General features: G+C 50.8%; 1 protein-coding gene across 2 annotated transcripts in view; it reads right to left on the bottom strand.

The window, feature by feature from the left end:
• The window catches only part of GRIK3 (glutamate ionotropic receptor kainate type subunit 3), a 95,179-nt gene that overhangs the window by 14,433 nt on the left and 57,905 nt on the right, over positions 1-22,841 (bottom strand). For both annotated transcript variants that reach the window (XM_030290259.4, XM_072917863.1), the window contains exons 6-11: positions 19,801-19,974; positions 17,916-18,059; positions 15,889-15,996; positions 12,120-12,233; positions 8,510-8,713; positions 2,283-2,506 (exon numbers count right to left, since the gene is read on the bottom strand). In XM_030290259.4, coding sequence (XP_030146119.4) covers positions 2,283-2,506; positions 8,510-8,713; positions 12,120-12,233; positions 15,889-15,996; positions 17,916-18,059; positions 19,801-19,974 — 968 coding nt within the window. The remainder of the gene's footprint in view (positions 1-2,282; positions 2,507-8,509; positions 8,714-12,119; positions 12,234-15,888; positions 15,997-17,915; positions 18,060-19,800; positions 19,975-22,841) is intronic.

The following is a 22,841-nucleotide window of genomic DNA, read 5'->3' as shown; positions in this document are numbered from 1 at the left end:
CCTGGGGGCTGGTTGGGAGCAGGGGCTCCATCAATAGCGAAGAAAGGCTGATTAAAATGACAGCTGGACCACATCCATCCTTTGCCTGCCTCTAAAGAGTTCCTGAGTCTGTTTTAAGTGGCATTGACCTATGGTTATGGGCATGAGCAGAGGGCTCTGGTGCCTAGTTCAGAAGAGTCATGTCTCTGAATTAAGGTTTTTCTATTTTCATTGTGGTTTTCTTCTGAGAATTTGATTTCAGAGGCCTTGCTGGGGTCAAAAGCAGATATTGTTTCCATTACTTCTGACTGCAATAAATATTTTCCCTGTGAAATCTCTTGCCTTCCATCTCTATGTGTTAAAAGACCATTCCTGCAGAATTTTAATTACCCTGAGTACTTGGTGTTGTTTGAAAGAATAGGATGACAGAAGAAATGTCAGGAGCAAAACGTGAAAAAGAAACTGTAATTGCAATATTTTATGTGTTGAATTTAGTCCAAAAAATAGCCTGATAGGGAAAAATTGTTCTATCACATCGTAATTGATGTGATGGAGTGAGATGCTGAGGGTCATTTCAGAATAAAACCCGAGACAAAGTCAGAGTTCTTCAGGTTTTCATCCCTGAACATCAGCCAAAAACCAAGGCTGGGTAATCCCTGTTTGTGCAAAGTGGTGACTGAGGGACTTTCACATCAGGGCCTGTCCCAGCATTTCCTTCAGCCTTTCTGCAGCATTTCACGTGCAGATACAGTTCTCACATTTAACATGTTTGAAAGCAGGATCTGGACAATTTGGGCTGGATCTGGTCATTATGAGCCGGGAAAAATAAGCTGCTAAATGTAAAATTGTGTTTGAGTTGTGACTGCAGGGCCCACGAGCAGGCTGGTGCCTGGTGCCACCCAAGCCACTTGGCTGTGCCCTGCCTGGATGACAGGGACACACAGCCAAGGGCTTTCCATCAGCCACCACGGGATTTTCCTTCTCCTGGTTACCTTGGGGAACCCAAGTCTTGTGCTGCTGAGAGCACCTGGTTATCCCTGACACGCTTGGGTGAGAAGGCACAGCAAAGACAAGGCAGGAGGGCAACTGCAGCTGCAATCTGGATCAGGGAGGGTCCTTCACATCCTCTGAGAGAAAAACAAATGTCCAGCTCTGCCCCTGTGCAGAGGAGGGGTCAGAGGGTGTACCTGCCTCAGCAAGCATGTTTAACATGCTGTGAAAGTGGGATCTGGACAATCTGGGCTGGATGTAGCCGTTATGAGCTGGAAAAATCCAAGCTCCTATTGTGAACACTGCAGGTGCTGACAGCACTCATGCCCAGCTCACTCTGCTGTTCTGTGTAATTAGGATATGACAGAGTAAATGCAGGAAATCTGCTCTAAATGCCCCCCTGGACTGAGGGATGCTGAAAATTGCAGATTTGCTGTACCATCAGGGTTAATGGAGTCTGCTTGCTCCAGCTCTGTATCTGGTCTTTCCTTTGGCTCAGGTCAGTGGATGAGGGAGGAAGGTTTCTGATGGATGCTCCCAGGAAGGTGGAGCACAGCAGACCTGGGGGAAGTGTCCGCATGGACTCCCAAACCAAAACAGGGAGGGTTCTGAAATCCCCAGTGGTATAAATTCAACTGGAAATAACGAGAAATTAGCATCAAACTGCAGAGTGGGCTGAGGAATCTTTCCTGGACATGGTGTTTATGCAAAATATTCCATCGAGGGCTGTGTGTGGTCATGGAGGGCACCTGCCTGCAGGAGAGGGAAGGTAGGGAAGGTGCTTTGGTTTGATTTGGAAAGGTGGGATCATGGATTGAGAGCAACCCTGGACTGTGTCTCATCAAAGGCCCTGCGGAATTAAAAAGTCATGCAAATGTATGCAAATTCTGCCTTTAAACATAGAGGATTTAAACATGCTAATTAGATGCATATTAATTTTGTAAACAGACACATTGTCTGATCCGTAGCAACGGCTTCTCCACTCTTTTGAGATAGGGAAGGGTTTGTGCTTGCGTGAGCTTTACTGGTGGAGGGATCAGAGACAGGAGTGGGAAATGGAGGGGGAGATGGGAGCTCAGGTCCCAGCAGAGGCTGGGAAGGTGCAGTGAGGATGAATGGACAATGATGCAGAGACACTTCTCTTCATACAGCAGGAGGTGCAGAGATGGAAAGGCTGTGAAACTTCTGAAATCTTAAAATTCTTTCATGCTGTGAGTGTGTGAAAGTGAGCAGCCGGCCCATGGCGATGGAGCAGAGGGGATCTCGGGGGTGACAGGGGTTTGATGCTGCAGCTGCCAGCAGGGACCCCTTACCTGGCTATGACAAAGAGCACACAGCTGACCCCCAGGTAGGCCAGCAGGATGTACATCCAGATGTCAGGAGAGAGAGGGTTCAGGAAGGAGAACACGCTGGGGTTGGTCCCGTTGGGCTTCCTGTAGAGGATGCTGACCCCCAGGGTCATGAAGGGCTTGGAGAAGTCGATGGCTTTCTCCCTGACATGAGTGATGGTCAGAGGAGCCACGGCCAGGTCAGCTTTCTGCAAAGAGCACAGAGGGAGGGGACACAGGCAGGGAGAAAGGAGGAGTTACAAACCGAGGAGTTTCCATCCCCTTGGAGACACCACAGCTTTCACACAGCAGAAACAGGCCAAAAACCCCCAAAGAGCAGCCCTGGGGCTCCCCCCTGCTTCTGCACACGTGGTACACGTTTGCTGTGAAATACAGATGTTGGGGGTACAGTGTTTGCTGTGAAATACAGATGTTGGGGGTATAATGCTCACTGTAAAATACAGCACGACCAAATGGAGGTGTTACAGCCTCTGCAGCTTCTGCCTTGATGCCACGAGCTCTTCTGAAATGGTCAGAAAAATCAGATTTTACAGAGTTCTAGAGTGCCAGTGACCCTTGTGTTGCTTGCTCCTCACCAGAAGACTCTATAACAGTGAGTAGGCTGTGTGCAGACCCTGCTGTTGGCAGCAGTGGTTGGTTGTTGTTGTTGTTGGTGTCGTCCTTTCACGCTGATGCAAGAGGAGAGGAGGGTGTGGATGGAGCTGCAGGGAGCCGTTTCTATTATTTCTGTTATGTACTAATTTGTGTGTTAATTCAGTGAGCAACCACATTCACTCTCTCTCTGTTGGTTAAGTGCTGCATTCGTTCCTCTCACTAAACATTCAGCCACAAGTAAACACATCCAAACTTTCCTCAATATCACCCTCCTTGCCTGAGCTTTGCAAATCATTCTTTGATATTGTGAACTTCCAAGGAAACATAGACACATAAATTACAGCTCTGAAGTTGAGCAGAACCACCCCCCATGCCAGGAGCCCGGGTGAGATTTATTTAACATCTGGTTCTGAAAATTAAAATGTAAAATTACCCACAAGTGATAATTACCTAGAGATACAGTAGACTTGTCATTATTCATGGACTTTAAATCAACACTGGCTGGAACATACTTTGCTTCAGCAGGAACTGGGGGTTCACTGTAGGAACCAGAGCAGATGCCTGGCCTGTGCTGGGGGTAAAGGTTGAACTAAAGATTTCATTTGACCCTGCCAAGCTGTGATGAAAGTCAGTGCAATATTTATAAATAGAGGAATCTGGGTCTTTTACAATAGGAAGAGTCTCTCCATGAGCTTTTGGACATTTACACGTGTGTGTGTGTGTGTGTGTGTGTGTGTGTGTGTGTGTGTGTGTAAGGAACCCCACTCCAACGAGTGCAGCCCTACAGCTCCTGAACAGAGGCCTTCAGGAATTATGTAACAAGGGTAAAAATGGTGTGTTTTTGTTCTAACGTGGCTCTCCAGCTGCCAACCCTGGTTGGTTTCCTTTCCTTCTCACTTTCCAAATGGAAGTACATTTTAATATTATCCTGGTACAAGAAGAGCTCATTTCAGTCACTGGCATTTGTCAAAACCTGTGGAAAATGGGAACAATATTTTCCCAGTGGGCCCATTGTGCCAGCTGTGGTTGTGGTGACATGGACAGGAGCTGAAGGGGGTTGGAAGTGGCACTGGTGGCTGCCCAGCCTGAGCTGGGGATGTTCTGCATCCTGGGGACCATCCTGGCAGGTTTGGAGCTTGGCTGCTCCCACCACCTTACAGCACACCTGGAAATTTTGGCTTAGGGCTCCGCACAGTCACAAGGCAGAAATGGCAAAAGAAATGCAGCATTTTCCCTCCTCCATCGCTTCTGTGTGGGTGTCCTGACTCACCAGGGAAAGGCAAAGAGGATGTTGAAGGATTTGGCTACGGGTTTTTCTGAAGGAGGGAGCAAATGTTCTATGGTCAGAGCTTGCTGGCAATGGCCAGGCTGAGGGATCCTCGGCCAAATTTGTCAGAATGATACAGTGAGCTAAAGAGCAGCCTGGAGTTTGTGCTTTGCCACAGAAAATGAAAAGAGAGAAATCTGCATGGATGCCCAGAGATCCAACTGCTTTTAGCACAGAAATAAAATTTTACTGTGTGGCTCCAGCAGCTCCTGTGATGTGCTCCCAGCCCTGTGTCCTTGCAGGGAATGTCACATTCAGGCAGGACAGAGCACGGATTCTGGAGCCTGGGCTGGGGTGTGTCCTGAGCAATTAGAGGCAGCACAGGGCTGCACTTCCATATCCTTTTTATCGATGCAGATTTTTCTGAAGGTGGCCTCTAATTAAGGGTTTGCTGACAGAGAGGATCTAAATCAAACCCACCAAGGGTGAAGCTTTGATTTGTCGTGCTCTGACATTCCAAACTGGGCAGTCAATTACCAGACTCTGGCAGCTTCCTTTACTCAGCCCTGGCTCTTGTGCTGTTGCAGTCAGGCGGGTTTTATTAAAGATGAGGAATTAGAGCAAGTGCCAGTGGCTTTAAGACCCTTGTCCAGCAAAACCACTTAAGCCTGCACCTCTGTTTTACTGGAGCTCACACGTCTTCCAAGTCTTGTGCCTGTTCTTAAGTGTTCTGCTGAACTGAGGCCAAAAAGATGAATTCTGCCAAGGCAGCTACACATCAAACACAGACACTTCTCCAACACACCTCCAAGGGTTTGGATCTCCTCACTCACCCAGTTCCAGCGTTTCACTTGGCTGGAACAGCTGTGAGTTCACCGGGCGTTCAGCACAGGGATGATCGTGTTTGCTGCAGAGATATTTGGCTTTCATCAGAACATGCCAGCTCTTATCTCCAGGTTCTCAGTTATCAGGGAGATGTGGCCTGTGGGTCAGGACAGCTCTTGTGCAGCTCTGGTCACTGTGGGAATCCTGCAGCGTCCAACATCAGCCAGAGCCAACCTGCAGTCAGCGGCTGGTCATGGAGGAGCCCACCAACAGCATAAGCACCAAGATAAATATTTATCCAGGAAAATAAGCTGCCTCTGTGCTTATTTTGCCAGTCTGCGTTAGGTATTTACATAAACTAATCATGTGTGTGTTGCCTGAGAGACAGAAATAGTGTGTGTGTTTTACTGATTTAATTGTTACCCAGCTCTGGCACTGTCATCCCTCTGTCTCTCTGTGGCAGAGCTGTGGGAGTGCTCTGGGAGAGCCCCCGTGCCTGCCCAGGGCCAGGGAAGCACTCACTGGGAGCAGGGATGCTCAAGGAGAGCGGGGTCAGTGCTAACTGTCTGAGTCTGAGCTGCTCCTGCAACCTCAGCCCTAATTTAGACATCATTTCTGTCAATTGATTTATTAAATAGCAGGGTGAATTAAGAACAGATGTTGTCAGGAAAAGCCTAGCTGTGAGCTGAAGGGGAGGAATGAGGGCCATGAGGTCCTGGTGAGGCTTTTCTAATCTTCACTTTAAGAAAGATCTCCAGAGTTGAAACTGTCATTAATTGTACCTGAGGGATGTGAAGGTTGGAGGATTCTGGTGAGAATGGCACTGCTGGAGGATTCTGGTGAGAAACAAGCCCTACCCTATGGATTTGTGGCAGGTGAACCAGCCAGCAAGGGGCAGGGGCACCTGCTGAGCACACAGAGAGCCCGGGGCTCCCAATACACACATCCTTCACCTGCATCCCTGAGTATCACCCAGTCAAGAATCCACCCGATAGTGATCTGAGCACAAAAGGAAAAGCTCTTCTGGTTTATTTCCATCCTGCCCCAAACACTCAGGTCCTGCACTGTCTAAAAAAAGGTGGAGGACACTTCATCCCATTAAATTGTTTGCCTCTATCCCTGGCCCCAGGTTCATGACACGTGAGATAAAACATCCATCAGTGCAGGAGCATTAACGGGGAGCTGGCAGTGTGGTGCAATATGTATTTCTGCCAAAATTTACTGTCAGAAAATGCCCACTTACTGTGGAATTGTTAAATCAGCTGTCAGGAATCGTCCCTAAGGATGGATATTGCAAGTCCTCTACAGTTACTATTGGCAGGGATTCCCATTAGAAACCCCAGGATTTGCCACATCTCTTTTATTCCCACCTGAAGTTTCAGATGGAATGGCAAGGTGATGTGCGCTGTCGCAGCAGAAGACAAGTTTTATTTGTGAACAACTTTGTGCAAAATGTCCAGAACAACTCATTCTGCTGTTTTTATGGGATCCTGCCCACAAACAATAGGGAAGATTTGCAGGCATTTCTTTGCCAGACAACTGGAATTTATAAATCAGAACGGATGGGCCACAGTGTGCAGTGGAGCTTTGCTTGTATCAGTAATAATTTCTATGAATAAACATCAATAGCAGTTCACTGCTGCTGAAAGGAGGAGGTTTGGCAGTTGTCAGGTTCCCTGTTTGTTGTGAATAAAGGGCTCAGGAGCTTCTGTGCATCACCTGGGCTCCCCAGACCTCCCTGAATACCTGAGTTCAGCTCTCGTGGCCCTTCTGATCAAGGCTCCTCTGTGGGAATGGCCAGAGGGGTGACAATAAGCAGTAGACTGAGGTTACTTCTCCAGGGAATGAAGTGAACTCCTCAAAACGGGGACTTTTTGTGCTGAGGATGAGCAGCAGATGAAAGGCAGCGGGGCAGGGCTGTTGCATTCAGCTGCATGAGGCTGTTGTCTCTGGATCTGCTGCTGGGGACCTGTCAGACACAGGGTCGTGCTGTGGCTGCTCTGATTGCTGTTGCTTTTCCTGTTTATGCTTAAGGCCAGACTAGAAACAGGGATTTTACAAAGGATCATAGCCCGAGGCATCCCTGCCTGTGGCCAGGCACGTCTGGATCAGAGAGAGCAGAGGGGGAGGATTTGTGACTGCATCAAGCCCAGAGTGCTCACTGTGTAAACACCTGTCCCAGCACATGATTTACCTTTGGGGTGCCAGCTTTTGGGAATTTACCCCCTTGGTGGCACCTCCTTTGTGAAACGGAAATTTTAAGGAATTTAGAGATTTTAGAGGCACTAAGATTTTAGGTAGAGATAGGCCTTACTAGAGTTAATTAAAATAAATGAGTAGGCTTTGATGGAGTTAGGAGTTAGTAGTTAACTAATAATTGATTGCTTGTCAGCACAATGTTTAGTTAGCTGGGTTTATAATGAAGAATACACAAACTGACAAAGAGCTTTTAGAACATAAGACAGTTGTGGGCCTCCTCTGTTCTGAAACCAATTGAAGACAAGGAATGGGAGTTCTACCAAGAGTTCATTTGTCATATTGGCATTGAAAAGGTAGAAAGGCCAGAAGGAGGAAGACTTCATTGACTTCCTCATTTTGGGACTCCTCCTCATGAAAGAGACACGGACCCATTTCAAGGAACAAACTACCCATGCTTTCTGCTTAGGCTGTGGATTCAGAATGTAACCAGGACCTGGAGGTGGTCAAGTGCTGCCCCACTTGAGCATACTCAGGAGGAGGGCTCTGCCTGCCTGCACTGCTGCCCATGCTGCAGAGAGCAGGGCTGCTTTTTGTCCTTAGCTTTCCTTCCAGAGGCCTTCTCTGGGAATCAGATATTCATAAAGACACCAGCTTTCCTCACCTCCATAACTGGGCCCTTGGGATCGCAGGATGTGCTGGAGGCAAGATATCTAATTAGGAAAGTGAGCAACCTCTGGCCGCGAGTGGCGGTTCCAGACGCGGCGACGCTTTGTCGGCCGCGGGAGCAAAGCTGCTGCTGCCAGAGGTTCCCTGGGGCTTAATGGGCTTCTGGAAGTGGCCATGGAAGGAGAAACACAGCTGCTGTGTGGCAGAGGGAGCTCTGTGTCCCAGGAGAGTTTAGAGAATAAGTTGCTCTTATAGAAAATAAAAAATGAAACTGTCCAATGCACACCTGCTCCTGCAGTCTGGGTATCTCCTCAGGGCTGGGCTGTGTCTGGGACATGCCTGGGGTCCCCAGGCTGCATTGGTGCTGTGCTGTGGGAATCCAGGGCATCCTTCTGGCTGCCCTGGCAGCTCTGGGACCCTGGCAGGGGTCAGCAACCCCCCTGGACAGAGCCCCCAGAGACACTGTCTGTGATCTCTGTCCGTGGAAAAGAGTTTTCAATCTCACAGGATGAATTACAAGCTCTGAGTGTTTGATATAAGTAATAATTAAGTGTGGCACGGGTGAAAAAGTAAAATTTTAGGACATCTCCAGGGACAGCCTGGGCACAGCCTGGCACAGCCAACCCACAGGCTCACTCACGTGGTCGATGAGCTCCTTGATCATGCCATTCCACTGCCCCTTCTCATCCTGTGCCCCGTATTTGCCGTCCTCCACCAGGCGGATCTCGTAGGAGAAGCCCAGGATGATGGCCAGCTCCTTCAGGAGGTCGATGCAGTAGCCCTCGAAGCGGTCATTCCCAAACAGGGCCGTGTCGGACTTACGGAACATGACAAAGGGCTCCTCCTGCTCAGGGAAAGCAAAAAATCCCAGTTCAGGGTCAGCTGGAGGCAAGGCCACCTCTGCAGGTCAGCCCCAGCCGCCAGGCACCGGCTCTCCAGGCAGGGCTGGCACTGTGACATGTTGGGAATAAATTAACTTTGCACAGCACATCAGCTAATTAGCAACCTTGTTTACCCCACAAAATTTAATTTTGTCTCTTCTGAGCAGCCAACTGTTTTCCATTTGGTAGGATTTCAGGGAGAAAAAGAACCATTTCATGCTCTGAAAATGAAGTGTTAGAAACAGTAAAAGAGGGGGAGGATGAACTCACCCCCGCGCCCTGCGCACGGCACCTGCCATTCACCACAGCGAGCGGGGGGCTGGTGGGGGAAATTCAGAGTGAGGGACGTGGGGCTGCCCCAAAACCTCCCCACTGAGCTCCTTGGTGCCCCTCTGTGCTGGCACTACCTGATGGACACTGCCCTGCTACTGCCCAGGGAAACTTGGTGCTTGTGCTGCCCGGGAGGGCTGGGGGTGTGTGACCCACAGCAGAGCTGAGCTCCAGCACAGGGCACAGGAGCTACAGCAGGGACCTGTGGATCCCTCCCCTGGAGCAGGCAGGTGAAGTCACACAGCGAATTTCAGCATCCTTTGGTGCCTCTCAGGCTTGGGCAGCCACCGAGGATGAGGAGCACTGGGGAGCCTGAGGGAAAAACGTGTGGAGGACAGATGGAAATGGAAAATGTGGTAGGGCAGCAGGCAAGAGCTGGAAGGCAAGGGGAGGTGAGGTACCTCCAATGAGTCCCTGGCTCAAATTTGGGGTGTTTGCAGGGCTCCTGTCCTTGCTGTGGGGTGGCCAGAGAGAGAGGGTGAGGGAGGCAAAATCACAGAGGCTTTGTGCTGGCCCTCTGTGATTTTGCCCAGGCACAGGGGGCATGAAGAGGTGGGAGGGCAGGGCATTAAATCCCTGCCTGCTTTGGTGGGGTGCTCTGAGGAGGGGGCTCAGGTGGGGCTGCTGTGCTTGTCACTGCCCACCTGCCACCCCCCAGCTCTGCCCAGGGGCTCTGTGCTCTCACAGAGGGGCAGGGGGTGCTCCTTTGGCCCAGCAGCAGGGTCAGGAGGGGACGTGGCAGCACACCGAGCCCCGTTTGCAGAGTTCCAAAGCCCAGCTGATCACATCACACCCGTGGAGTTCAGCTTGGCACGCGCAGCTCGCCTCAATCCCGCACGCCGCCTCCCCGGCTTTCTGCTCTGGAATTAGTGCTTTGTTTGTGAATCAGCTGAATCTATGGATCTTGATATAAATACGCCAGCTCCAGAGCAGCCATAAAGCACTATTAATTTTGGGAAGCGCTGTAGGGATTACATACATATTTAACAGCCGAAGCACTGAACATTAGGACGCCGCTCGCTTCAGTAATGTATCTCCAGGTCTCAAACATTTCCTAGGGGGTAATTCTGAACTCTGTGAACCACTTATTCACGGACTATTTCACAATTTATTACTGAAAATAGCCAGACATCCAATTCACAAGCTCTCTCAGTTTGCTAATCGATTTCTCAGTGAAGGTGCCCTCAATTTCATAACTTCACAGTTCCCATATTGCTTGGGGAGAGCGGCACTGGCTGCTGGGGTAATATTTCTCTTCCAACAAGTCCCTGCAATATGAGCAAAAGGGGAAAAAATAGCCTTTCATGCTTTTTCTTTTAGAGGCTCCTCCTATGGCTCTTCTCTCATCATTTATAGCAGTGCAGAACTACAAAGGGGTGTTGCAAATGCAAATAACATCTAGGGCTGTATTTTATGTTTCAGGCTTCAGCATACGCAGTGCAATTACTGCAGAACTCAGGTCTGAGCACATTCCCTCCTCCCCTGGGCACAGGGATCCAGGACAGTTCTGCTTCCAAGGTGGGAGCCCCGTGGCACATATGCAGGCCCATGGAATGGCACAATTAATGAGAACTGATATCACCCCGTGCCTTATGTAATTTGTACGTGCTCGCAGAGCTTGAGATGGAAATGCTGCCTGAAAAAAAGTCAGGCAAAGGCAGAAGGCTGAGAGTCCCCTCCTGGCTCCATTGTTTTGCATGATGCCCTAGCCTTGGAGGTATGGTGGGAACCATGGCCTGGACCCAGAAAATTCCACACCCATGGCAATGTTTAATGGGAAAAATGTCATGTGGTGGATGGAAAGTTCGTTAGGAGGAGTGGCTGATTTGCAAGGAGAGCTGCTGCAGCATCTGTCATTGGCTTAGGTTCTGCTTCCAACCTGCTGAGCCCTTTTTGGGGCTGTCCTGGGGCTGAGCAGGGTGTCACAGAGCTGTCCTGGGGCTGAGCAGGGTGTCACAGAGCTGTCCTAGGGCTCAGCAGGATGTCACAGAGCTGTTCTGGGGCTTAGCACAGTGTCACAGAGCTGTCCTGGGGCTCAGCAGGGTGTCACAGAGCTGTCCTGGGGATCAGCACAGTGTCACAGGGCTGTCCTGGGGCTCAGCAGGGTGTCACAGAGCTGTCCTGGGGCTCAGCAGGGTGTCACAGAGCTGTCCTGGGGCTCAGCAGGGTGTCACAGAGCTGTCCTGGGGCTCAGCACGGTGTCACAGAGCTGTCCTGGGGCTCAGCAGGGTGTCACAGAGCTGTCCTGGGGCTCAGCAGGGTGTCACAGAGCTGTCCTGGGGCTCAGCACAGTGTCACAGAGCTGTCCTGGGGCACAGCAGGGTGTCACAGAGCTGTCCTGGGGCTCAGCAGGGTGTCACAGAGCTGTCCTGGGGCTCAGCAGTGTGTCACAGGTCTGTCCTGGGGCACAGCAGGGTGTCACAGAGCTGTCCTGGGGCTCAGCAGGGTGTCACAGAGCTGTCCTGGGGCTCAGCAGTGTGTCACAGGGCTGTCCTGGGGCTCAGCAGTGTGTCACAGGTCTGTCCTGGGGCTCAGCACGTGCCAGTGCCCTGTGCCCTTTGGCATGCAGAGAACAGGGAGAGTTCTCTGCCCATCCCTCCAGCATGCAGGCATCAGCAGGGGATGGGCCCTTGGCACAGGAGCACTCTCCAGCATGGGGACAAGGGACAGGGACCTGGCTGGGCAGAGGAAGCAGAAGAGCTCAGGCAGGATGAGCAGCAGCTTTTTGGGCAGGAGAAGCACCTGGGGGAACAGGAGCAGGGCTGGGCAGCTGAAGAGGAGGAATTTGGCCAGGACCAGCATCTGTGGTTCCTAATGGCCTATGCCACCACATGGGTGCTGGCAGCCTGCTCAGGGGTGGTGGCATTGGGGTGTTGCAGGTCAGCTCTGTGCAGGGGTGCCCCATGAGCCATGCCCACGTGCAGGGCCATTTCCAGCAGATCTGCACTGGGGTGCTGTGAGCTTTTAGAGACACTGGATATCCCTGGGATACCCCTGGGGCTCGTGGAGAAGGACAGGGACAGGCTGGCAGTCCCCTACCAGCACCGTGGTGACAATCAGAGATCTGTTGCTCAGCGAGTCCGTGACGTTGGGCCCTCGTCCCTTGGAGATTTCTGTGATGTTCAAACCATCAGAAGGGCTCCATGCTCCGACCTGAAAGGAAGCAAAGCAGCACAGTGAACCCCCACATCCAGTTCCTCAATCCCTACCTGCATTCCTTAATCCCTACCTTGAATTCCCCACAGCATCCTACTGGCCTGGAAAAGGGAACTTTCTTCTTTTGTCTGCGCAAACAGCAGCAAAACTGGAATTAACATGAATTTACCCTTCAGCTGCAGGTTAGTCCAGTGGCACATGTGGCATGTGTTCCATGGCCCCTGTGCTGCTGCAGTGGATGAAGACTGTGGGGACTGGAATTTAGGGGCTGAACAAATGAACAATTTGCAAAGGCACCACATAGAGCAACAATCAAACCACACTAAAGAGTCAAATCTGGGCAAGGATAAAGCACAGCTAAAGAAAAATAACCACAAATCTGAGTCCATTTGCTTTCTTTTCCATTTCCCCACCAATTTGCTTTGGTGGGGAGGATTAAAAATGACTCGACCAGCTCTGCAGATCCCTGCTAGGGACCATTCCTGCTCTCTGTGCCGTGGCAAATCAGCTGGAGGTTTCTAACACATCTTTGGCAGGGCCCTGGGCCCCCTTTGGGAAATCCCTGCAATGGGGGGGTCTCAGTCCTGGCTGCAAACCTGGAGGACAGGGTGGCACAGGCACATCAGCTCTATTTCAGGTGTTCTGTTTTCTCAAGCTGTCAAATTTAATAAATTATTCGACTTCAATGAAATCTATTGATCCACAAATGGCAAAACATGTCTCTGTTTAAGGAAGTCATCTGGGCGAGGCTAAGCCTGTTAACCTGATCTCCACGGTGCAGGGGAGGCTTTGGGACAAACTTTGAAGGCAGGAGTGGCTAAAGGACTGTGACAGCGAGATAAAATGTCAGGAAAGCTGGAGGGATGTGGGAGTGCTGCCAGCAAATGGAGCAGGGTGGCCACGGAGCCAGCCTGGCAGTGAGAAAAAAACAAACCCCACCTGGAAATGGGAACAGAACGATCCATCTGTAGGGTCAAACTGTAAGGTGGGACTCGGAGAGAAGCCAAAGGCAGCCAGCTCAATCCACCGGGGAGCCAGCAGCTTCCCATCTTTTATTTATTGCTGTTTTTAAGATTCTTCAGCCTCTTCAGCAGTCCAAGGGGAGAACTTGGTTTTACAGCATCCCCGAAAAGAGACTTTGTAATGAGCAATGCTGCCTGGCAAAAAAAAATTGTCATAAATTCTAGAAGAGTTTCCATGAACTTTGTGAAAGGTTTTAAATATTTCAGGTAAAACTGAAGCGATCCCCCATCTCTGCCTTGGATCACACAACAGCTGCAATGTCAAAAATTATTATTATTGTGTATGGGAAAAAAGCAAGTCTGAGAGGCTCCAGTTTGCTGCACTGCAGCCCCAATCACTTCTGCCTTGCTATGTTTTCTTTAAGAAAATTAAATGCACAGCACTTAAGACTGAATTAATCAGTTTAAAATATTAAAAAAGGAAGAAAATTGAAAAAGTACTTTAAGAGAACTGTGTGAGTCAGATAGTCAAAACTATATGTAATTAGGATTTGGTAATACTCCTGTAATCCCTGGAACATCCAGGAGGTATGAGGATCAGGGGTTCAATCCTAAAGCTCAACAAACATAAGCTGTGATACATAAAGCACAATCCGGCTGGGATTTGTTTGTAGTTTGGGTTTTGTTAGTTCAGATTAACTATTGACAGAATTCTGGCTTCAACAGAGATTTGACATCGATACTTTAAAACCCCTCTGGAGCTGACACGAAGCTTTCAGAAAAATAATGGTGGGAACTGTGAAATCTGTGAATTACTGGAGACAAAAGTTGATGGGGTGTGCAGGGGACACGTCGAGGTTTGGCAGCTTCTAGTGGGCTTGATGTGACAGAGAACTGCAATAACTGCAGCTGGTGCCAGCTCTGCTCAGCACACCTGAGGGGTGTTGCTTTGACAGGTGAATCTGTGGCCGTGCTTAAACATTTGGATTCACGTGGTACAAAAGGCTGGCATGTTTTCTATTATCTGCCCAACACAGCTCTCCAGCAGTGCGTCGGTGCTGCTGGACTTCAGAAAGAGGTGTTGCTATTTTTGGGTTAGGCTCTATAAACAAAATATTTTGTACAAAAATAAGGCTCCAAAGGTCAGCTGCTGCTCAGTTCTTGTGAGGCACTGGTACCTTCCCCAGCTCTGTCCTGCCTCCTTTCTCTACCAGCGAGACTGAAGGTCACTGGGTTGGTTTGAAATGTTTCCTTTATTCCGTACTTGACCCCAAAATCTCCCCAGCAGGAGGAAGGCTGTGGTGACCTTGAGCTGTGTTACCTGAGGCACTGAGCTGCTGCTGTGGTGGGGAAGTGTGGCTGCCATTCACTTTAAATCCCAGGAAAAACCAGCCAGTGAGGAAGGGGGATGTGGCAGGGGAGCCTCCTGCTGCAGGATCCATCCCCTCCAAACTGAGGATTCATCCACCTCCAGCCCTGGGGCTGCCTCCCTGTGCCGAGTCATTAATTCCCTGGACAAGTCCCCTGTGCTCTTGGCCATGCACGGGTAATTGAAATCCCTCCCTGCTGCCAGCCAGGCGTCCTGTGGGCTCAGAGCCTGTCCCCCTGCCCAGAGGGACAGAGCCAGCGTGTTCAGAACCTGTCCCCCTGCCCAGAGGGACAGAGCCAGCGTGCTCAGAACCTGTCCCCCTGCCCAGAGGGACAGAGCCAGCACCGTGCCCAACTGCCACGGGCACCTGGTACCTGTCGGAAAGCAGACTCTGCTCTAGAAAGGGCCTTGCTGCCCTGCCAAATTCCTCCTGTACAGGTGATAGACACCTGTAGCAGAACAGGGACACAGAGCTGCTCACGGAGTAGTCAGAACCATGGAATTTCTTGGAAATCACAGCTCCCTCTGCTCCAGCCGCTCGCTGCTCTGTTTGTCATTAGCTGATCTCACCTTGAAACCTGCATTCTAAGGGCTTTAAGGCTGTGCATGTTGCCTTTTTATTTTAAGTTTGGGTTTTTTTTAAGTAATTGAAAAGAAGGAAATTAAGTCCCCAGGCACACCTGGGATCAGATTTGCACATCAGCATGGTTTTACTGTGCCCAGAGGAGATCTGCACTAATTTGGAAGACCCAAGGCTGCAGCCTTCATGCTCTTGACCCTCATGATGCCCCCAGCTAGGCAGGCAAGGCCACACTTCTCTTTTTACCTTATTGCCCCTTAGATAATAAACAAAATACCCAGTGCATCGTCCTGTGAATTCCAGGCTGTAATAAGCTGGGGCTGCTCCCAGCCTTGGGCAATTTCACTGTGGGAAATGACTCCAGACGATGATCTCCAGTGCTGTGGTCTCCTCAGAGAAGAGCTGAGGGTTTGTGAGCCAGGCCAGCAAAAGGGAGTGGGACAGGTGTCATTCCTGCCTGCTTAGGGCAGGGAGGGGTTAATGGATGCTCAGAAAGTTTCTTTTGCCTCCACTATCCCAGGAAAGTGCCACAAGCACTTCTGCAATCCGTAATCCCACGCGCTGGCTCCAGGGCAAGTGAGTCATGGCTGAGCATGGAAAAGGATCTGAGAAATCCCACAAAGTGAATATCCTTTTATGTAAACCCCAGAAACCTGGAATCAATACAGCACCAACCACTTCTCTGTTGCTGAGCACCAGCGTTATCCTCAGCCACATGCAGATAAAACAAACCCTGCCTACCTTTTCAAGGCCGTCTTCTTTGAGACTGATGATATCCAAATCAAAATCTGTGCGTAAACCACTGGTTTTATTAAAGACAATGCGTCCCGTTAATCCTTCCCATTGGGCCTGTGGAAGGGAGAAAAAGTAGCAGGGCTGTTACTCGGTATCATAAATAATCTTTTGCCCTCCACTGTATGTTCTTTTAATTAGTCCTTATGCTGGTTCTTTCTCCCTAAAGAGCCTGATTAATTAATAATCCCTCCGTTGCTGCTCAGACTGCAGACGGAGCTGGAGATTTCCTTAACTCTTCTTGCAGTCCTTGCTACAATTTCTGTTCGCACCTTTTGTGCTCACCAGCTGTTGCAGGAGGTGATGACTCAGTAGAAAAGGACGTGCATTTATCACGGCATCCTTGTGAGCTGTGTTCATCCTTGTGGGTATCAGCTGCAGGGAGCTGGCTCTGGGACTGCTCCAGCCGGGAGAAATCCCTTTGTGGGCACCAGCTTGCTGCTGCTTCCAAGGTGTGTGGAAGCTTAAATGTTGGGAATGATTCCCTCTGTCTTTCCAGAGGGAAAGTGGAGCAGAAGAGGCTAAGAATGTGTTCATGTGAGCAAGATCTGAGGTTGGAAACAGGCACAGGAGCTGGGGCTGGTGCCCCACTTCAGTTTTTGGCAGCATAAGAACAGGGCAGGCACTCACTGGGTCTGGGGACATCCCATTCCCAGAGATTTTTCAGCGCTTGCCTGACTGAGGTCCTGAACAGCCTGGTCTGACAAAGAGCAGGAGCTTGGGGTAAAGATGCCTCAATTCAATTCCACAAAAAGCTCCCATAATTTGATTTCTTTCCCACTGTTCACTTCGCAGCCCCCCTAGAATGCATCTCTCTGGTTTAGGATGTGATAGAACCCCCAGTGCCAGGTGCTCTGTGCCAGCAGAGCAGGAGCTGGGGGACAGCGAGGCGTCCAGTGCCTGGGGACAGTGCTGGATGTGCTGCAGCACTGTCCTGGGGAGGATGCTCCCGCAGGGATGCCAGGCTGCTGCTCAGCAATCACATCCCAGCAATGGGGAGCTGAGCCTCAGGATCTCCCCCTGAGCAGCTCCATGCAGGCTGCAGACTGGGAAACGTGTTTCCTTTATGGGTGGGGGAGCTTGAAATATTCCAGCGTGATCAAGGTGGCATAATGTGTTCTCAGGGGGAATAACTGGCGTTTCTCCCAGTAAATACGCTCCTCTGGCTCTCCCTCATCAATTCCTGAGGAGCAGTGACAGCCTGCTCCCAGCCTTGCCACCCTGGAGTCCTGGGGAGGCTGGTGTTTGCTCAGTTGGGCGTGCAGGTGGTTTGCCTGTGGGACGTGAAGCCCTGGAGCCCCCCGGGAGCCGGGGAAAACACGGAATATTTGACGTGGCCAGCTGGAGCAAACACAGCTGCGTGCTGAGCCCTGCAGCTCCCGTGGGGCTGCAGTGATGATGCCTTTTTGGGCTACCTAAAAACACAGGCCAGACAAAATTCAGAGAATAAAAAGGGTTATATTTGTTGAAGGACCTTCAGGTAAATTTCGGGCAGATGAAGCCCCCCCCCCCACAAGGGGCTACACCCAAAAAATTGATGACAATGGATTTTCACACTTTTATAAGTTTGGTTCATTTGCATATTGAGGGTTAATCTTCCAATTATAGTGTCAGGTAATGAAGTAATTTTACCCCAAGTTTGCTCCTCCCCAACTCACTTTTGTTTCCATCTCTCAGGGCCTGAGGCAGTGAGGTGTCCTTGATTGCCAGGCCTGGAGAGGAATTGTTGTGTCTGCCCAAAATGGGAAAGCAGCAGCTCACACTGCACGTGGAGTTTGGAGTTGTGCACTAAAGAACTGCAGGATTACAGATAGATGGAAAATAGAAAAGCTGAAATCCTGAGGCATCAGTGGGAGCACCGAGGGGCTGCACAGCTCCTGCTCCAGGGAGTTTTCTATCCCTGCACCCACCAAACCTCCCCGGGGAACCTGCTCCTCCTGGGGAATGTTTCTATTCCAACAAAACCACGCTTTTACCTCTTTTATGAAGTTCATGAAGCGGCCTCCGAACCGCCAGGCCTTGTGGCGGTGGCACTGCAGGGAGTTGACGGTCATCTGCGGGGCGCGCTGGTAGCACACGGACACCACGTGCACCGCGTCGTACAGCAGGGCAGCGTCTGTCTAAAGGGAAGGGGGACAGCGTTGGTGGCCCTGGGGACTCGCAGAAAAAGGTGGAACCCACTCTGAGTTACCCCCGTCAGCCCCAGGGTTTTTCCCCAGTCTGTGTTCCCTGATGGTTCCTTGGTTGTTTAGACAGAAAGCTCGGGGGTTTTGTCTAAAATCAGCGATTCTGGAAGTGTCGTTTGTCTGCGAGCGACTGTTCTTGCACATTTCCTGCTGTGGTGTCAAAGAGGGAGGCAAGGACTTCTAAATGTGGAAGGTAGTAACAGAGTTTTCTTATTGAGTCTGTTTTGTCTGAGTGTAAAAACATATTTTCCACACTATTTTATACATGGGAAATTAAGAAACAGAGATGTTTTGTGGGCACACAGTTTTCCAAAAATGACACAAGCTGTCACCAAAATCAGGACCTCATGGCTTTGTAACATATTCTAGTATTTCAGTGATATGAACTAGGGAGAACTTTTTTCCTCCTGTATAATGTGATGATTTTAGATTCAATTTGAGATGCCCCATCTTACATCCAAACACTGATCAAGAGAATTGGATTTATTTTTCACTCTGATGTGGTAAGACCTCCTAGTGAAAATACATTATTGGCTGGCTTCATGGAGCCACGAAACAGATGTGAGTGTAGCAGCAGCGTAATAAACCACAATAAAACAAAATAATACAGCAAATAACTGAGCAAACATCTCACAGGACGTAGCCATGGAGAAAATCCCCCAGCCTTGGCAGCCATCCCTGTGACCTTCCCTTCCCTCAGCAACCAAGCATGAAGAGCAGGAGCCCCACCTGCATCCGTGGGCGGGTATGGACCACAGCAGGGACAGGTTTGTGAGTTTGGGGCTGGAGGAAAAGGGGGGCAAGGATATGTCCATGCAATTTCATGGTGAATTACAGACTGTAATGCCCAGCTGAGCCCAGGGCCCCAGTGGAGAGACAGCTGGCAAACAGGAACCAAAGGCAGGATCCCTCTGAGAGAGCAAAGAGGGGCTGGGAGGAGAGGCAGCACTGGGGACTGAGCTCTGCTGCAGGCACAGAGGGGAGCGGGGGGAGAGGGAGGAGAGGGGGAGTCCTCCCCGAACAACAAACACAACAGGAGGGATCTGATGAGCCATTTCAAGGTGAAAGTCTGGGAGGCTTTGCCACTTTGGTTCTGGCAGATCTAAAGAGAGAGGGAAGGAGCCAGTCAGCAGTTTGGGGTCGGAGACAGCCTGGCAGGGAAGACAGATGGGCGAGCAGGTGCTGTACCTTCCGAGCAGTAACTCAGCGGAGCAGAGCTGCCATCAGACCCTAAAAGGAGTCATCAAAGCTGCAGCTCAGCCCATCTCTGGCCATGGCGTTGGTGCTTTCCCCCTGCCTCAATCTCAGCAAAGAGCTTGGTCCAGTCTGGCTGCGTGCTGTGCTCCCAGCACTGGGATCCTGTCCCACTGCTCTTGGGGACAGCTGGAGCCCTTTGGGACATGTCCTGGCTACTTTCCTTGTCTGGTGGCTATCTGTTGGCAGCTGGGCCTGAGCAGGAGCCTTACCACAGCAGTGGGGTGCGGGCTTCACCCCAGACTTTGAGGGACAGTTGTTAAAGAATGCAAGAAAGCACCTCAGGGCTGATACCTGGGATGGGTAGCTACTTGCACAAAACCCAATAAAAGTAACATTTAGGCCTTAATGACTGTTCCTGCCTTCCTTGCCACCCTGCCCTGCTTCCCAGACCCCTGTGCCCTGTTTGAACTGCCCGTACCATCATCACACCATCCAGCAGCCCCAGCTCTGCCTTGGGCGCCGACTGCAGCCTCTCCATGGACCACTTCTCGATGATGGAGGACACGTGGGGGTTCTCCACGTTGAGGATCCGGAAGCCGGTCAGGTTCACCCCAGAGTAGCGATATGGTTCTAGGTCTAATGCATAAAGATCCTTAAAAGAGAGAAACCGGTTTAAACATTTTGCTTAGCTTTGTTTTGTTTGAGTTTTCTGCGTCGGCTGGCGTCTGTGTTTGGAGCGAGACAGCAGAGCCCGCAGAAGGTGGGAGGGAGTACAGATCCCTGGGGAATTCAGAGGACTGTGCTGCCTGCTGCCGTCAGTCGCTGCCTGCAGAGGCTGGAGGTGTTGGTGGAATCTGGGTGCCGTATGTGCAGGTTCCCCCACACGCAGCAGAAGGGAACTCCTACCAAAGAGCCAAAGAACTTGGTCTGAGCGTGAAAGAGAGTGGGGACTGTGGGGAGAAAAACAGAAGCACTGCCTGCGACCCCGAAAAAAGAGACTTGTGACCCAGGGTGGGGGGACAAGGCAGAGTTTCTGTGTCTGGAGCTCCCATGGGCCTTTCCATGGAGGATTTGCTGGCAGTGCTGAGGCCCACAGGGTGCTGTGAGTGACGGAGTTACTCTGAATGCAAAACACCAATTTGCAGACTATCAAAGAGAAACTAAGACGCATTTCTTGACATTCCAACCAGCCTACACTGTCTGCAGATGAATGAGGGTGCCCTTTATCCGATGAGAAAAGCAGGGCCAGGCAGTGCTCAGCTCTGCTGGCTGCCAGCCTGCGAGCATCGCTTGGCAGGCAGCGAGGGGCACTGGGGCTACTGGGGGGCACTGGGAGAGCACTGCTGTGGGCAGCTCTTGGCTCTCCACGTGTCTGAATGTCAGCTTCAGTGCTCAGGAGCGAGTTTGGGGTTAGACAGCATGACAGGAGCATGTGGCAGCTGGTCTGCTCCCCAAAGCCCAGCAGCTCACCCGAGGGTGAGTGAGGGAGTGTGGTGAGGTGGCAGTCAGGGGTGAGCCATTTGTTGGATGGGACATATTTCATCAGCGTTTATCCTGAACAATTTATGCAAGGGTTTCATGGCAGTTTAAATGTGGGGAGGCGGAAAGGCAACACCACAAGTCTGCAATGGAGCGTGGGGGTGAATATGTGACATTCTCTGCTCTCACAAGGGCTTCTCAAAAAGAGCTTCAGTACGGGAGGAGGTGCTGTGGCTGTGCTGTGGCTGTGCTGGGGCTGTGTGATGGAGCTGTGCTGTGTGCTGGGCTGTGCTGGGGCTATTCTGTATGCTGGGGCTATTCTGTGTGCTGGGGCTGTTCTGAGCTGTGTGCTGGGGCTGTGCTGGGGCTGTTCAGAGCTGTGTGATGGAGCTGTGCTGTGTGCTGGGCTGTGTGATGGGGCTATTCTGTGTGCTGGGGCTGTTCAGAGCTGTGTGATGGGGCTGTGCTGGGCTGTGTGCTGGGGCTATTCTGTGTGCTGGGGCTGTGCTGAGCTGTGTGATGGAGCTGTTCTCTGCTGTGTGCTGGGCTGTGCTGGTGGGACACCCATCTGCAGCACCCATCTGCCCACAGGGCAAAGTCCCACATGTGCTGCCCTAAGCAAAGCAGAGCAGCAGCAGCACTTGCCAGCAACTGAGACATCATTCTCCATGGGGGAGTGAGGCTTCTTATGGCTGTTTTGCCTTAATAAGCTTTGGGGGTTTCATCTTTTCTGTAAGCCTGGCCCTGACCTCTGCAGCCCCAGGCCTCACGGCTGATGGATGCAGTGCTCAAACCCGCAGGTGCAGCAGGGACCAAATCATTAATCACCCTACAATGGCAGTTGGGTTTTGGGGCTGTTTTTTAACTCTGAAGAATTGCAAGTGCAAACCTGCACGTTCTGTTAAAGGGCACCGTGAAAAACAGGCCACAATGTTGACTTTTAAATGACTTAAGGGAGCTAAGGGCAAATGCAGTGGTTTGACCTCAGACAGGTGCTCACGTCTGGCTGAGAGGGGGCACAGCAGTTCTGAGCCTGACCTGCTGGAATGGGTCTGTTTTTTCAAGATTCATTTTTAATCAGATACTTCATTTTGCATTCCAGAAATTGTTGTGAGGAAATTATTTTCGGTAGCAAAAGCTAATAATTTCCCCCTCAGAATGTGACCAGGTGTGACAAATCAGATCCCTGAGCTCCAGACCCCATGGTCTCTGTTGCCCATCTGTCAAATCACCAGCCCTGAGATCCCACTGGTATTTTGGGTGCTGTCCCTGCCCTGTTGCTCCTCACCGACCCTTCCTTTCACCGAGTTCCTATAGAAACCAACCTCCCATCAGGTCCCTCTTTGGTTCCACTTTAAATCTCAACTGCAGCCTGATTTATCACCTGCTGGAATCAGAGGATAATTCAGAATACCAGCTGAGTGTCAGGACGTGGGGAGTGTGGATGGGAATCATCAGATCAGTTTCTTCTGGATTTTCTGCTCCTGCACAGCCACAAATTGAAACATCTGGTTCTATTTTCCACCTCATCTACATTCCCTTTCACTCATTATTTTCTGTACTGCAGATTAATTCTCCCCTCCACCCTTAATTTTGCTCTCAGTGTTCCTGTGACGCTCTCCCCCTTCCCCAGTTTGCCCAGTTTGGCTGCTCAGTGGTGGCAGCAGTGCTGAGGGCTGATCCTCAGTGACCCCAAATCCTCAGTGGGAAGCTGGAAAGGTGGTCCAGGACGGACATCCCAGGTGCCCCCACAGCTCTGCCCTGGCAGCTGTGGCTGCAAAGCCCCATTTTACAAACTGCTGAGACACCCCACAAGGGCAGAGATTTGAGGTGTTCCCTGCAGGGCTTTTGATGTAAAATCTGTGGATTTTACATTTGGATGTGACAGAGACCAGTGCTCATCAGAGATCCTCCTCCTGCTCCTCCTCCTCCTGTGGTGGAAAAGGCTGATGGGGCTCTTCATGCTGAAGTCAGTGAACTGTAGTCGTGCTGCCTAGCAAAATGTTGAAGCATTTCATGCCAAGTGTTGATACACTGTGC

Source organism: Taeniopygia guttata, chromosome 23, assembly GCF_048771995.1.
Source record: "Taeniopygia guttata chromosome 23, bTaeGut7.mat, whole genome shotgun sequence".
Classification (NCBI taxonomy): Eukaryota; Metazoa; Chordata; class Aves; order Passeriformes; family Estrildidae; genus Taeniopygia; species Taeniopygia guttata.
The sequence above is the reverse complement of the archived record's forward strand: the minus strand, read 5'-3'. Positions and strand labels throughout refer to the sequence as shown.